The following is a 14,631-nucleotide window of genomic DNA, read 5'->3' as shown; positions in this document are numbered from 1 at the left end:
AGTTTATTAACTACAGAAAGATAGAGTTTAAGTGATTATAAGTGGAAGGCATATAGGAGAAAGATGGTTACAAAAGAAATAAAAGTAAAAACGCAGTCTAAATTCTAAACTTTATCAGATTAAGCAAGATTTGAATCAGTTTTTCTCACCGTAATAGATGTTACAGGCAACTGACAGTTCTTAATACACGGTCTAAATTTCCTTCTCAGCCTGGGACCAATCTCCTCAGTTCAAGTCTTTGTCTTCCCAGCATTCTTGTTGCCTTCAGCATAGGTGAGGGAGGCGAGAGGTGGTCTGATGATGCTGCTGTCCCTTGTTTTATACTCTCAGTTCATGTCCCAGGAAAGATACTGGCCCAAATATGTTCTGGCGAGGCTTGCTGAGTCACAGAGTTAAGCAATTTCCATTGTGTGGTGCTTGTGCAACTGTCTCTTACTGAACTGTATATCCCTTATTTACAGTTCCCCCACTGGTCAATGACTCGTGACGGTTGCTTAACACCCATTTGGGTGTGGGTCATCATCTTTGTTGTCTCTGGAGAGCTAGCAGTAGGCATCTCTCAAATTCGCAACGCATTTCAATAACAACCTTATAGCAAAATCTCGTAACTTCATACATAATAATGATATATATATATTTTGATAGAACATTGAGTTTCATATAGTATCTTAAACCTGGCATGCTTTGTATGAAATATTGCAACCATATGATGAATTTGGGGATTACAGGGTGCTACTTTGAGGTTCAGAGTGTCACACATATGTTTATGGAAAATAGATCCTCTCAAACTAACGTGATATGTTATTGATGAGATGAAAAGTTTGGTTGATAAAGGTAACAGTGTTGATGTAATATACTTAGGGTCTGTTTACACTCCAATAAAAAACCCACAGCACTGAGTGTCAGAGCCCAGGTCAGCCTACTCTGGCTTGTGGGTCCTGGGCTGCGGGGCTTAAAAATTGCAGTGTAGATGTTTGGGCTTGGGCTGCAGCTCGGGATCAGAAACTCCATGACGGTGAAGAATCTCAGAGCCCTGTCTCCAGCCCAAGCCCAGTGTCTACACTGCTATTTTTAGTCCTGGAGCCTGAGCCAGTTGACTCAGCCTCTGAGACTTGCTGCCGCAGGTCTTTTTTTGGAGTTTGAAGTTTTGGAATAGCCTTCCGAGGGAAGTAGTGGGGGCAAAAGATCTATCTTGCTTTAAGATTAAACTCGATAAGTTTATGGAGGAGATGGTATGATGGGATAACATGGCTTTGGTAATTAAATATTCATGGTAAATAGGCCCAATGGCCTGTGATGGGTTTTAGATGGGGTAAGATCCAAGTTACCCGGGAAAGAATTTTCTGTAGTATCTGGCTGATGAATCTTGCCCATATGCTCAGGGTTTAGCTGATCGCCATATTTGGGGTCGGGAAGGAATTTTCCTCCAGGGCAGATTGGAAGGCCCTGGAGGTTTTTCGCCTTCCTCTGTAGCATGGGGCACGGATCACTTGCTGGAGGATTCTCTCTGCTCCTTGAGGTCTTTAAACTACAATTTGAGGACTTCAATAGCACAGATATAGGTGTGAGGTTTTTTTGTGGGAGTGGTGGGTGAAATTCTGTGGCCTGCGTTGTGCAGGAGGTCAGACTAGATGATCATAATGGTCCCTTCTGACCTAAATATCTATGAATCTATGAGTGTATACATACTCTTAGATATCTGTAAAGCATTTGACTTGGTACTGCATGACATTCTGATTGTAAAATCTAGAATGATAAAAAAGGCACACATTAAATGGATTAAAAACTGGCTAATGGATAGGTCTCAGAATGTAACTGTAAATGGGGAATCGTCGTAGAACGTGTGTTTTTAGTGGGGTCCCACAGGCACTGGTTCTTGGCTCTGTGCTATTTGACATTGTTATCAGTAACCTGGAAGAAAAAACAAAATCCTCACTGGTAAAGTTTGCAGATGACACAAAAATTGGGGGAGTGGTAAATAATGAAGAGGACAGGTCACTAGTACAGAGCAATCTGGATCACTTGGTAAACTGGGTGCAAGCAAACAATATGCATTTTATTATGGACTAAATGTAAATGTATACATTTAGGAGCAAAAAATGTAGGCCATGCTTATGGGAGGGGAAACCCTATTCTACAAATCAGTAACTTTGAAAAAGATTTGGATGTGGTGGTGGATAATCAGTTAAACAAATATCACATTGTGCCCAAAAGAGCTAATGCAATTTTTGGATGCATAAACAGGGGAATCTCCAGGAGGAGTAGAGAGGTTACTTTATCACTATAGTTGGCACTGGTTCAACTGTGGCTAGAATACTGCATCCAGTTCAGGTGCCCACAATTCAAGAAGGCTGTTGATAGATTGGAGAGGGTTTAAAAAAGAGCCACAAGAATGATTAAAGGATTAGAAAACATGCCATACAGTGATAGACTCAAAGAGCCAAATCTATTTAGCTTAACAAAGAGAAGATTAAGGGGAGCCTTGATTATGTTCTATGACTATCTACATGGAGAACAAATATTTAATAATGTGCTCTTCAATCTAGCAGAAAAAGTTCTAACACCGTCCAGTTATAACACAATCCAGCGTTGAAGCAAGACAAATTCAGGCTAGAAATAATGTGCAGTTTTTTAATGGTAAGGGTAATTAACCATTGGAACAATTTATCAATGATTGTAGTGAATTTTCCATCACTAGTAATTTTTAAATCATGATTGGATATTTATTCTAAAAAATATGCTCTAGGAATTATTTTGGGGGAGTTTTATGACGTGTGTTACACAGGAGGTCAGTCTAGATGATCACAATGGTCCCTTATAGCCTTGGAATCTATGAATCTATAAATGAGAGAAAGATGAAGGCAAATGTAGGTTCACTACTTAGGGGGGAATGAGAGCTAATAACAGATGACATTAAGAAGGCTGAGGTGTTTAATGCCTTCATTTTAATACCTTTAATTTTGTTGGTCTCAGTGTTCACTAAAAAGTTTTTTTTTAACTAGCTACTTAACACAATTAAATTAGCAAGGGGGGAGGAACAGGTTAAAGAATATTTAGATAAATTAGATGTATTCAAGTTAGCAGGTCCCGATGAAATTCACCCTCTGGTATATAAGGAATTAGCTGAAGCAATTTTGAAACTGTTAGCAATTATCTCTGAGAACTCATGGAGGATGGGTGAGCTCCCAGAGGACTGGAGAAGGGCAAACATAGTACCTATCTTTAAAAAGGAGAATAAAGAGAACCCAGGGAATTATAGACCCATTAGCCTAATTTTGATACCTGGAAAGATACTGGAACAAATTATTAAACAATCAGTTTGTAACCACCTAGAGGATAATCAGGTAATAAGTAATACCAGTATGGATTGGTCAAGAACAAATCGTGCCATACCAACCTAATTTCCTTTTTTGACTGGGTTACTGGCCTAGTAAATAGGGTGGAAGCTGTAAACATTATATAGTTTGATTTTATTAAGGCTTTGATACCATCCCACATGACATTCTCTTAAGCAAATTAGGGAAATATGGTCAAGATGAAATGCACAACTGGTTGAAAAAAATATATTTAAGGAGTCATCATCAATGATTCCCTGTCAAATTGGGAGGACGTATATTTTAAGATCCCACAGGGATCTGTCCTGGGTCTGGTACTATTCAATATTTTCATTAACGATGTGGATAATGCAGAGGAGAGTATGCATATAAAATTTGTGGATGGAGTTGCAAGCACTTTGGTGGACAGGATTAGAATTCAAAATGAAAGATTGGAGAAATGGTCTGAAATCAACAAAAATTCATTAAATCAAGGGCAAAGTACTACACTCAGGAAGAAAAAATCAAATGCACAAAAAAATGGATCATAACTGGCTAGGCAGTAGTACTGCTGAAAAAGATCTGGGGTCATAGCAGATCACAAATTAAAAATGAGTCAACAATATGATGCAGCTGCAAAAAAGGCTAATATCATTCTGGGACATATTAACAGGAGTGTTATATGTAAGCCAGGAGGTAATTGTTCTGCTCCACTTGTCACTAGTGAGATCTTAGCTGGAGTCCTGTCTCCATTTTTGGGCACCACACTTGAAGAACGGTATGGACAAACTGGAGAGCATCCAGAGGAGAGAAACAAAAATGATAAAAGATTTAGAAAACTTGATCTATAAGCTAAGGTTAAAAAAACTGGTCATGTTTAATTTTGAAAACATAAGACTGAGGGAGGACCTGTTAAGCGCTGTTATAAAGAGGACTGTGATTATTCTGCAATATCCACTGAAGGTAGGAGAAGTAAAGAGTGTAACCTGCACCAAAGGAGATTTTGGTTAGATATTAGGGAAAACTCTCTAAATATAAGAATGGTTAAGCACTGAAATAGGCTTCCAAGAGAGTTTGTGGAATCCTTGTCATTGGATGTTTTCAAGAACAGATTAGATAAACACCCACCAGGGATGGTCTTGATATACTTAGTCCTGCCTCCGTGCAGGGGGCTGGGCTAGATGGTCTCTTGAGGGCCCTTCCAGCCCTATGTTTCTATGTTTCTCCAAGGGTCTAAGCAAGGAAACTCCCAAAGGAAAATATTCATTAAGTCTTTAGACCCTTGTATGTTTAGGTGGAAGAGGATATCACCAGAGCACCACTGCGGTCTGCCTTTTCTTGGCTAACACAATAGCCATGCTGCTCTACATTATGGAGGAGACAAAAATAACCCAAGAATATGGGGTGGTGAAAAAGTGGAATAAAACCACCTTTGCCCTTCACTTCTTTTCCTGCACCAAGTAGGATGTTAAATAGAGCCCTTGGCTTTGTCTCTGTCTGGAGTTATTACCAAGGTGTTGCAGCCTATGTCAGGATTGGATGGCTCGAATCTAGTTTTCCACATACTTGCTTTTATAGGAATGATTTGGGTGTTTGTTTCTTGAATGGCCTTTTTCTTAAGAAAGCTTGGATTAGCAGGTTGTATAGGAACGAGTAGAAGGACTGCTGCTAAAACCATTGGTATTTTGGTAAAATACCTCAAGACTGTCATTAGGACAAAAGAGAAGGCTTTTTGCTGGAAGAGTCCCTTGTAATAGTAGAAGTATACCTACTGCTAGTGACGCTCCGGTATGGGTATGTTGAGAGAGACTTGCTATTATGGGTTTTAGAGATTCCATCTGAAATCTTGCCTTCATGTGTATTTTCTGAATAACATTAGTCCTGTCTGATTTTCTCATCCCTTTTTTTGATTTTGGACAGCAACTGTCTCTGTGGTGTTATCAGAAACCCCATCTGAACTGTCTGAAGCACCCCATCGATACCAGAAATTCCTCTCCCTCTCCTCTAGTGTGACCCTTTCCCTAAAGGGTGTCCTCCCAGAGTCATGCAGTGGTTTGATTGTTCTTTGATTGGTCTGGAATACTACTCTCTGTCTCTTCTTCTGCAGAATCTATTTCATCAGGCCATCCCAAGGGGGTAGTCATGGTTTTGGGTTGGAGCTGAGTGATGGCCACCAAAAAGTTTTCTGTTCCAAGAAGGCTTTTTCCACGTCCCTTTGTGTTCAGTGTAACAGTAGTCTGTAGCGAGGACAAATTACTGTTATATTCATTCTCTCCTGGATTGTGATTCCTCGTAACTATCAAGAAACAGTGGCAAAGGGGGAAAATGAGAAACTTTTACTATCTGTAACACTAAATACTGTGGACTGAGTAAGAAAAATAAGAGTACCAAGAAAAGAAGGAAAGCTCTTTTGCATACAGGAAAAATAATTAAAATAGCTCTCACTATGGATGCTTTTGTTTCCTTGTTGCCCAGTGAACTATGTGCAACTGTATGACGCTCTAAGCACATAAACTCCACCCTATACCGGAAACCTACTGACCGATAGACTTACCTACATGTCTACAACCTCATTTGCTCCAATCCCTCAGACAGAGACAAATACCTACAAGGTCTCTATCAAGCATTCTTAAAATTACAATACCCACCTGCTGAAGTGAAAAAACAGATTGACAGAGCCAGAAGAGTACCCAGAAGTCACCTACTACAGGACAGGCCCAACAAAGAAAATAACAGAACGCCACTAGCCATCACCTTCAGCCCCCAACTAAAACCTCTCCAGTGCATCATCAAAGATCTACAACCTATCCTGAAAAATGATCCCTCACTCTCACAGATCTTGGGAGACAGATCAGTTCTCACTTACAGACAGCCCCCCAACCTGAAGCAAATACTCTCCAGCAACCACACACCACACAACAAAAACACTAACCCAGGAACCTATCCTTGCAACAAAGCCCAATGCCAACTCTGTCCACACATTTATTCAAGTGACACCATCATAGGACCTAATCACATTAGCCACGCCATCAGGGGTTCATTCACCTGCACATCTACCAATGTGATATATGCCATCACGTGCCAGCAATGCCCCTCTGCCATGTACATTGCCAAACCGGACAGTCTCTACGCAAAAGAATAGATGGACACAAATCTGACATCCGGAATCATAACATTCAAAAACTGGTAGGAGAACAATTCAACCTCTGTGGCCACTCAGTAAAAGATTTAAGGGTGGCAATTTTGCAACAGAAAAGCTTCAAAAACAGACTCCAACGAGAAACTGCTGAGCTTGAATTAATATGCAAACTAGATACCATTAACTTGGGTTTGAAGAGAGACTGGGAGTGGCTGGGTCATTACACATATTGAATCTATTTCCCCATGTTAAGTATCCTCACACCTTCTTGTCAACTGTCTAAATGGGTCATCTTGATTATCACTACGAAAGTTTTTTTCTCCTGCTGATAATAGCTCATCTTAATTAATTAACCTCTTACTCCACCTTTTTGTGTTCTCTGTATGTGTGTGTATATATATATAATCTTCTTACTATATGTTCCATTCTATGTATCCGATGAAGTGGGTTGTAGCCCATGAAAGCTTATGCTCAAATAAATTTGTTAGTCTCTAAGGTGCCACAAGTACTCCTGTTCTTTTTTCTGATACAGACTAACACGGCAGCTACTCTGAAAATTGTATGAATGGACTCTTTCTCCCACTAAGTCTGCATAGGTGCTTTTGGACATCTGACAATCCACTGCTCCTTACCTGAGCGGTATCAGGGGGGAGTTGTGCATCTTGAGACTCCATTCGTACTTTCCCACAAAGCTATTGTGGCAGTTGAAGTTCTCTCAAACTAACGTATTTCCTCATCCCAGCATATTGGAGCACAACTATCTCTGACTTTGTTGGGATACTCTTTCTGTTTGATGCGAGACTCTGACCTGAGATTTTTGTCAGTTACAGTAGTTAGAAAGAAAAATGTGTTAGAATAGTCAATTCTGTTTTTCTTGAGGACTTTGTGAGGTCACCTGTCAAGCTTTCCCAGATAGAACTGTGAACATCACACACTATATCCTGAGTTTAATTGTATTCCCAAAGTATGTGAGTGAAACCAAGAGTAGTGCAACTCATGTGACAAATCCTATATGGAGCTGCAATTGGCAAGTGCACAACAACATGAACTGTGGAGTATATTTTGGTGGTTGTTACATAAGTGAATATCAAAATGTAAGGTGTCATGGTGCATAGACTGCAAGAGAGTGAGTTCTCCTCTGGTGAGTACTTTTCCTATCAGGCGCTGGTCTTTCAGGGAGCTTGCCATTTGCATGATCAAATGTTTTTTTCACTCCCTCCTGGTGAAAAGTGATAATTATTGTGACTGTGATTAAGACTGCACTTCTATTAATAAGTGTCCTTTTCTTCAAGGGGTTGTAACTTGGCCATAAAAATTTACTCCAGAGTGAATGGTGACATGTAATTGAATGTCTTTGATCTCTTTCCTATTTTTAATCAGTTTTCAGAAAAGATCTCTTTGGTCATTTCTGATACAAGTGTTAAAATAAAGAAAAATTAGAGGTAAATATATCTTTTTGTCTGAATTAAACTCTACCCCATTCAGTGGCTTTCTGAGTCAAATTGCCTTCTTATATATAGTTTTTAATCACTTCAGCAGCCCATGCTTGGCAGCATTCTTATCAGTGACACATTTCAGTTTCACAGGGCACATTTTTATGACATTTCATACAAAAACTTGACATCTTTATTACAGGTTTTCGTTATCAGGCTCTAACATTTCAAGTTGAGCTTAATAACAAGTAACACAGTTCTCATTGCTTTGTGTTTTGTGTCTTTCTTACAGATCTGCTGGAGAAGACTCACAGGAGAGAGGAAGAAATGAGAGCTCTACAGGTATATCTACTAATTAGACTGAAGAAGCTTTATTTTTTGGTAACCTTCCTCCTTAATGTCTTTCTCCTAAATCCACATAGAGGAAACCCACAGCCACACAGTGACTGCTCACCAGTAAGACCACACTGCTGCGTTGCTTCCTGCCAGCCAATAGCTAGACTGATAATAAAGCAGACTTAACTGGCTAGCAGTCTTCCATCTGGTGGTTGTACTTCTGGCTGTCTATTCTATTCATGATACTATAGCCACCAGTGAGATTCAACCCAATTACTCTTGTGTTCTGAAGGTGGCAAATGCAGTTCATCAGCAAAACAAGTGCTTTCCCTTTGGAGTGAGCCAAGCTGTACTGAATTTGTCTCAGTTGGCAGTTGCTCTGTTTATATCATATGTTTGGCCCCTCTCCATGTGGGCACATATATAAGGATAATGCAAATGCCGGGGGAAATTTATGAAAGCACTTCTCAATTTTCTTTGCCGGGAAAGCAAATTCCATTATTTAGAAAAGTTCGTTGAAAGACCATATGTTTCAGAAGAAAATTATAGAGCTATGCACACATATGTGATGTAATATGTATATATGTGTGTGTATGTATTTTTGTGTTTTTACTCTAATTCATTAGGTTGATTCATCTTCTTGGAATATATTTGTTTTTCCCATAACACTGAGTAAAGTCTCAAATTTAGGTACAATTCTCATCCCAGCTAGCTTTGGAAATCTCCATGCAGCTACTGCATGTGTGTGTGTTCTGGCAGCAATTTCCAATGAAATGTCCATTCAAATAAATGAAGCATTGGAGTGTGCCAGGTATGGTTGAATTTCCCATGGCAAACCCTTGCTAGATGTACAGAATTTAGTATGTCATCCAGCAGTGAAGTGGTTAACTTTATTAGCACTTAGTGGTTTACATTAGTCTTCAAAGCTCACACTTTTTAACCTTAGACCCAGCACTGGAATACTATTTAAGCATACTGTAACAGTCACAGAAGGCATGCATTCCTTTGAACTCAAAAGGAATAGGAAGGCAAGAAATAAACTAGTATGGCTAAATGGTGAGGTTCGGGAGGTTTATTCAAGCAAAGCCGGTGTCTTTCAGAAAATAAAAATCAAACCCATATGAAAACATTTGAGAGGAGCAAAAAGTACAGCAGGCAACATGTAGTATGGAAGTTAAAGGGCTAAAATAAAATGTGAAAAGCAAATAGTCATAAATATAAAAAACAAATAAGACATAATTAACTATGTCAGAAACAGGAATATTGTGAAAGAAGCTCTAGGTCTGTTGCATTAAAAGGTAGTAAAAGGAGCAATGAAGAAGAATAAGGCTATTGTGGAGAAGCTAAAGACTTCTCTGCATAAATTTTTGCCACGGGGTAGTTAAGGTATCTACTCTTTTTGGATTGCAAAGATGAGGTACAGTCAGAGGTTGAGAGGTCAAAAGTAGTAGTACAGAACCAAATTGTTAAATTAAGCAACAAGGTACCAGGCCCATATAGTACACCCAAGAGTTCTGAAGGATTTATAAATTAAGTGTCTGAACTCCAAAATTATCCTTTGACTCTTGAGCTTTACTAAGTTCTATACTTTTGTTGTTCACTTTATTCAGTGGCTCACAGTAAACAGGATACTACCAGTGCTGGTTCTTTTCAGATTTTGTGACTGGTGACACTAGCCTCTCCACGTTTTATCTTGATGCCAAGCTACTGTGCTGTGCCTTCATGATTCTCCTGCCCACTTATTTTTCATTTTCATTTTCTCGGACTGCAGTAGATACTCCAAACTGTAGTGTCTTTCGAACAAGTCAAGTTCCATTGTGCGTAGGAGAATGCACAGTTAAAATGGAGGTTTTGGACAATAAAGCCAAGATCTTTAGAAGGTGGTATTTTTATTGATAAACTGGAACAGTTGCCTGAAGAGATTGGGAAACACTAAAAATGTAAAATAATAATAAATTGTAACAACACGTCAGGGTGTCTTTAAAACACAACCGTACAATTATTAAACTCTTCATTGCAGCTTGGCATTCTTGTTCATTTTTTGTGTCATTAGTTTTATCCCCGGTGTTTTGTTTCTTGCATCTACAATAGTTGTCTATTCTCTTTAGTAGTGTTATTGTTTTTAAATTTAAATGTTTTGTAAAGTATCATAGTTCCATTTGCTTACGGGTTTATGAACTAATCAAACAGCTAAATCCCTTCTCCAACCCACTTCAGATCAACTGGGGCATTGAAAAAATGACTTGAGAGGAGCATTTCCTAATTCAGCATAGCAGCATGAGTGCAAATGGACCCTTGGAGTTGATTTTCCTTTTCAGACAGATCAAGGCAATGAAAACTTCCTACAGAATCTTGCAGTCTGAGTGCATGTCTGATCTTGATTTACAATATTTATCTTTGCAAAGTCAGTTCCTGGGAAGCACTGCTGAGGGGTCATAGTGCTGCCTAATTGTTAAAGAAGCCAAGCCATTGGTGGTACTCAGCAGTTGTTTACTAAATGTCTGGAAAAATCTATTCATGTTTAAAAAAGGTTTGTTAATCCTTTGTGCTGGTGGAGATCTTTGTTCTAACTTTATTTGATATAGCAACATGACTTTTTAAAATGCATATTTTTCCCATAAACATACAACAAAATAGAAATGTACAAAAAGAGCAGGTTAGACAAAGCACTTTGTGTTGTGAAAACAATTTTCCTCCTCTTCCTTTTCCTCCTGGGCTAGAATCCAACCTCTAATGTCAGGCTCGGCCCAGACTACCAGGATTTTTTTATCCACTCTGAACAATTTACTCATGTAGAGACCATAGAGAATTAACCATTAATTACATATAGGAAGGCTACCATGGATTTCTCAGAATTCAGGTTCTAGTTTCCAGCCCTCAGTCTAGCTTTGTAGCTTCATTTGCAGGAATTGGCATATTACATTAAATTATTACTGAGCCAGGCAAGATAACAAGGTGTCCTGTGCTTTAAAAAAAAAAAAAAGAAAGAAAGAAACATGCATTCCTAGTAGCTGACTGATAATGAAGTTATAAAGCCTCGGTTTTTTCACCTTGCTATAAAAATGAAGACCATAAGCTCTAGGGATGGGGCAAGTATTGAGATAAACTAGCTGACTGAGATCATGAGACTATTATTTTATCCCCACTAGTATAGAGAGTGGAAGTATTGCAGATGCAATGGTCTTAATTTTTTGAGAAACAGACACAAGCCCAGGCTGTTCTCATCATCCCTTCATAACCATCCAAGATACAAGAACATTATGGGAGCCTTTGGAGAACTGACAGGAGGATATGTGTCATGTAGGCAGTGTTCGGAAAGGGCTGAAACTTAGAGGGAAAAAAGCTGGGTGAAAAATTCATGATCTCATTTTAATAGTTTACAGAGAAGCTCACTAGACTTGGGCTCTGGATTGTGAAGGAGAGCAAATTCCAGAAACAGGGTCAATTCTATCTGGCCTTGGAAAGTTTGACTTTAGGATCTAGTTTCAGAGTAGCAGCCGTGTTAGTCTGTATTCGCAAAAAGAAAAGGAGTACTTGTGGCACCTTAGAGACTAACAAATTTCTTTGAGCATAAGCTTTCATGAGCTACAGCTCACTTCTTGGGATGCATTCAGTGGAAAATACAGTGGGGAGATTTATATACATAGAGAACATGAAACAATGGGTGTTACCATACACACTGTAAGGAGAGTGATCACTTAAGGTGAGCTATTACCAGCAGGAGAGCAGAGTGGGAGGGGAACCTTTTGTAGTGATAATCAAGGTGGGCCATTTCCAGCAGTTGACAAGAATGTCTGAGGAACAGTGGGTGGTGCGGGGGGAATAAACATGGGGAAATAGTTTTACTTTGTGTAATGAGCCATCCACTCCCAGTCTCTATTCAAGCCTAAGTTAATTGTATCCAGTTTGCAAATTAATTCCAATTCAGCAGTCTCTTGTTGGAGTCTGTTTTTGAAGTTTTTTTGTTGAAGAATTGCAACTTTTAGGTCTGTAATTGAGTGACCAAAGAGATTGAAGTGTTCTCCAACTGGTTTTTGAATGTTATAATTCTTGACGTCTGATTTGTGTCCATTTATTCTTTTACGTAGAGACTGTCTGGTTTGACCAATGTACATGGCAGAGGGGCATTGCTGGCACATGATGGCATATATCACATTGGTAGATGTGCAGGTGAACGAGCCTCTGATGGTGTGGCTGATGTGATTAGGCCTATGATGGTGTCCTCTAAATAGATGTGTGGACACAGTTGGCAACGGGCTTTGTTGCCAACTAGACCATTTGCTCAAGAAACTCCCTGAAAAAGCACAAGAACAAATCCGCACTGACACACCCCTGGAACCCCGATCTCGGGTATTCTGTCTGCTACCCAAGATCCATAAACCTGGAAATCCTGGACGCCCCATCATCTCAGGCATTGGCACCCTGAAAGCAGGATTGTCTGGCTATGTAGACTCCCTCCTCAGGCCCTACGCTACCAGCACTCCCAGCTATCTTCGAGACACCACTGACTGCCTGAGGAAACTACAATCCATCGGTGATCTCCCTGAAAACACCATCCTGGCCACTATGGATGTAGAAGCCCTCTACACCAACATTCCACACAAAGATGGACTACAAGCCATCAGGAACAGTATCCCCGATAATGTCACTGCAAACCTGGTGGCTGAACTTTGTGACTTTGTCCTCACCCATAACTATTTCACATTTGGGGACAATGTATACCTTCAAATCAGCGGCTCTGCTATGGCTACCCGCGTGGCCCCACAGTATGCCAACATTTTTATGGCTGACTTAGAACAATGCTTCCTCAGCTCTCGTCCCCTAAGGCCCCTACTCTACTTGCACTACACTGATGACATCTTCATCATTTGGACCCATGGAAAAGAAGCCCTTGAGGAATTCCACCATGATTTCAACAATTTCCATCCCACCATCAATCTCAGCCTGGACCAGTCCACACAAGAGATACACTTCCTGGACACTATGGTGCTAATAAGCGACGGTCACATAAACACCACCCTATACCGGAAACCTACTGACTGCTATTCCTACCTACATCCCTCCAGCTTTCACCCTGACCACACCACACGATCCATTGTCTACAGCCAAGCTCTACGATACAACCGCATTTGCTCCAACCCCTCAGACAGAGACAAACACCTACCAGATCTCTATCAAGCATTCTTACAACTACAATACCCACCTGCTGAAGTGAAGAAACAGATTGACAGAGCCAGAAGAGTAACCAGAAGTCACCTATTACAGGACAGGCCCAACAAAGAAAATAACAGAACGCCACTAGCCATCACCTTCTAACTAAACTTCTACACCTTCTAACTTCTAGCCCCCAACTAAAACCTCTCCAACGCATCATCAAGGATCTACAACCTATCCTGAAGGACGACCCATCACTCTCGCAGATCTTGGGAGACAGGCCAGTCCTTGCTTACAGACAGCCTCCCAACCTGAAGCAAATACTCACCAGCAACCACACACCAGAACCACTAACCCAGGAACCTATCCTTGCAACAAAGCCCTTTGCCAACTGTGTCCACATATCTATTCAGGGGACACCATCATAGGGCCTAATCACATCAGCCACACTATCAGAGGCTCCTTCACCTGCACATCTACCAATGTGTTCCTCAGACGTTCTTGTCAACTGCTGGAAATGGCCCACCTTGATTATCACTACAAAAGGTTCCCCCTTCCCCCCCCCCCCACTCCCCCTCCGCCCTCCTGCTGGTAATAGCTCACCTTAAGTGATCACTTTCCTTACAGTGTGTGTGGTAACACCCATTGTTTCATGTTCTCTATGTATATAAATCTCCCCACTATATTTTCCACTGAATGCAACCCATGAAGTGAGCTGTAGCTCACGAAAGCTTATGCTCAAAGAAATTTGTTAGTCTCTAAGGTGCCACAAGTACTCCTTTACTTTAGGATCTGATCCTCTAGCCTAGTAATTTTAATTGGGTATGTTGTTATTCATGTCCTCTCTTAGACTCTGGTGTAGAGTTTGTTTGTGCTGTTAAATAGTTGCTCTAGTTTCACAAAAGATGTGACTGTTCTTTAGAGATAGGTGGAGTGATTTCCATATAGTACATGATTTGTGAAGGGCTCATGGATCCTTTGTAATGATGGGTGCTATATTATCAATAACAAAATGGTTACCATCTACACGTGTTTAAAAGGTATAGACAGAGAGAAGGGAGCGAAATAATTTAGGGTAGCATAAAGGAACAGAACTAAAAATATTTGAATGATATTAAGCAAAAGTAAATTTGAACTAAATCCTGGGGAAAAATTCTAAACACTGAGATCTAGGAGACTGTGGCACAGTCTGTCAAGGCTGGTGGTAGGTTCCCTGTTATTTGTAATTTAAAATTGAACTAGAGAAAGTTATGGG

General features: G+C 40.1%; 1 protein-coding gene across 4 annotated transcripts in view; it reads left to right on the top strand.

Moving 5' to 3' along the window:
• CEP128 (centrosomal protein 128) overlaps positions 1-14,631 on the top strand; it is a 428,984-nt gene that overhangs the window by 329,418 nt on the left and 84,935 nt on the right. For all 4 annotated transcript variants that reach the window (XM_043548663.1, XM_043548662.1, XM_037900795.2 and 1 more), the window contains one exon: positions 8,179-8,228. In XM_043548663.1, coding sequence (XP_043404598.1) covers positions 8,179-8,228 — 50 coding nt within the window. The remainder of the gene's footprint in view (positions 1-8,178; positions 8,229-14,631) is intronic.

Source organism: Chelonia mydas, chromosome 6 (assembly GCF_015237465.2).
Source record: "Chelonia mydas isolate rCheMyd1 chromosome 6, rCheMyd1.pri.v2, whole genome shotgun sequence".
Classification (NCBI taxonomy): domain Eukaryota; kingdom Metazoa; phylum Chordata; order Testudines; family Cheloniidae; genus Chelonia; species Chelonia mydas.
This window is presented reverse-complemented; position numbering and strand designations above follow the sequence as displayed.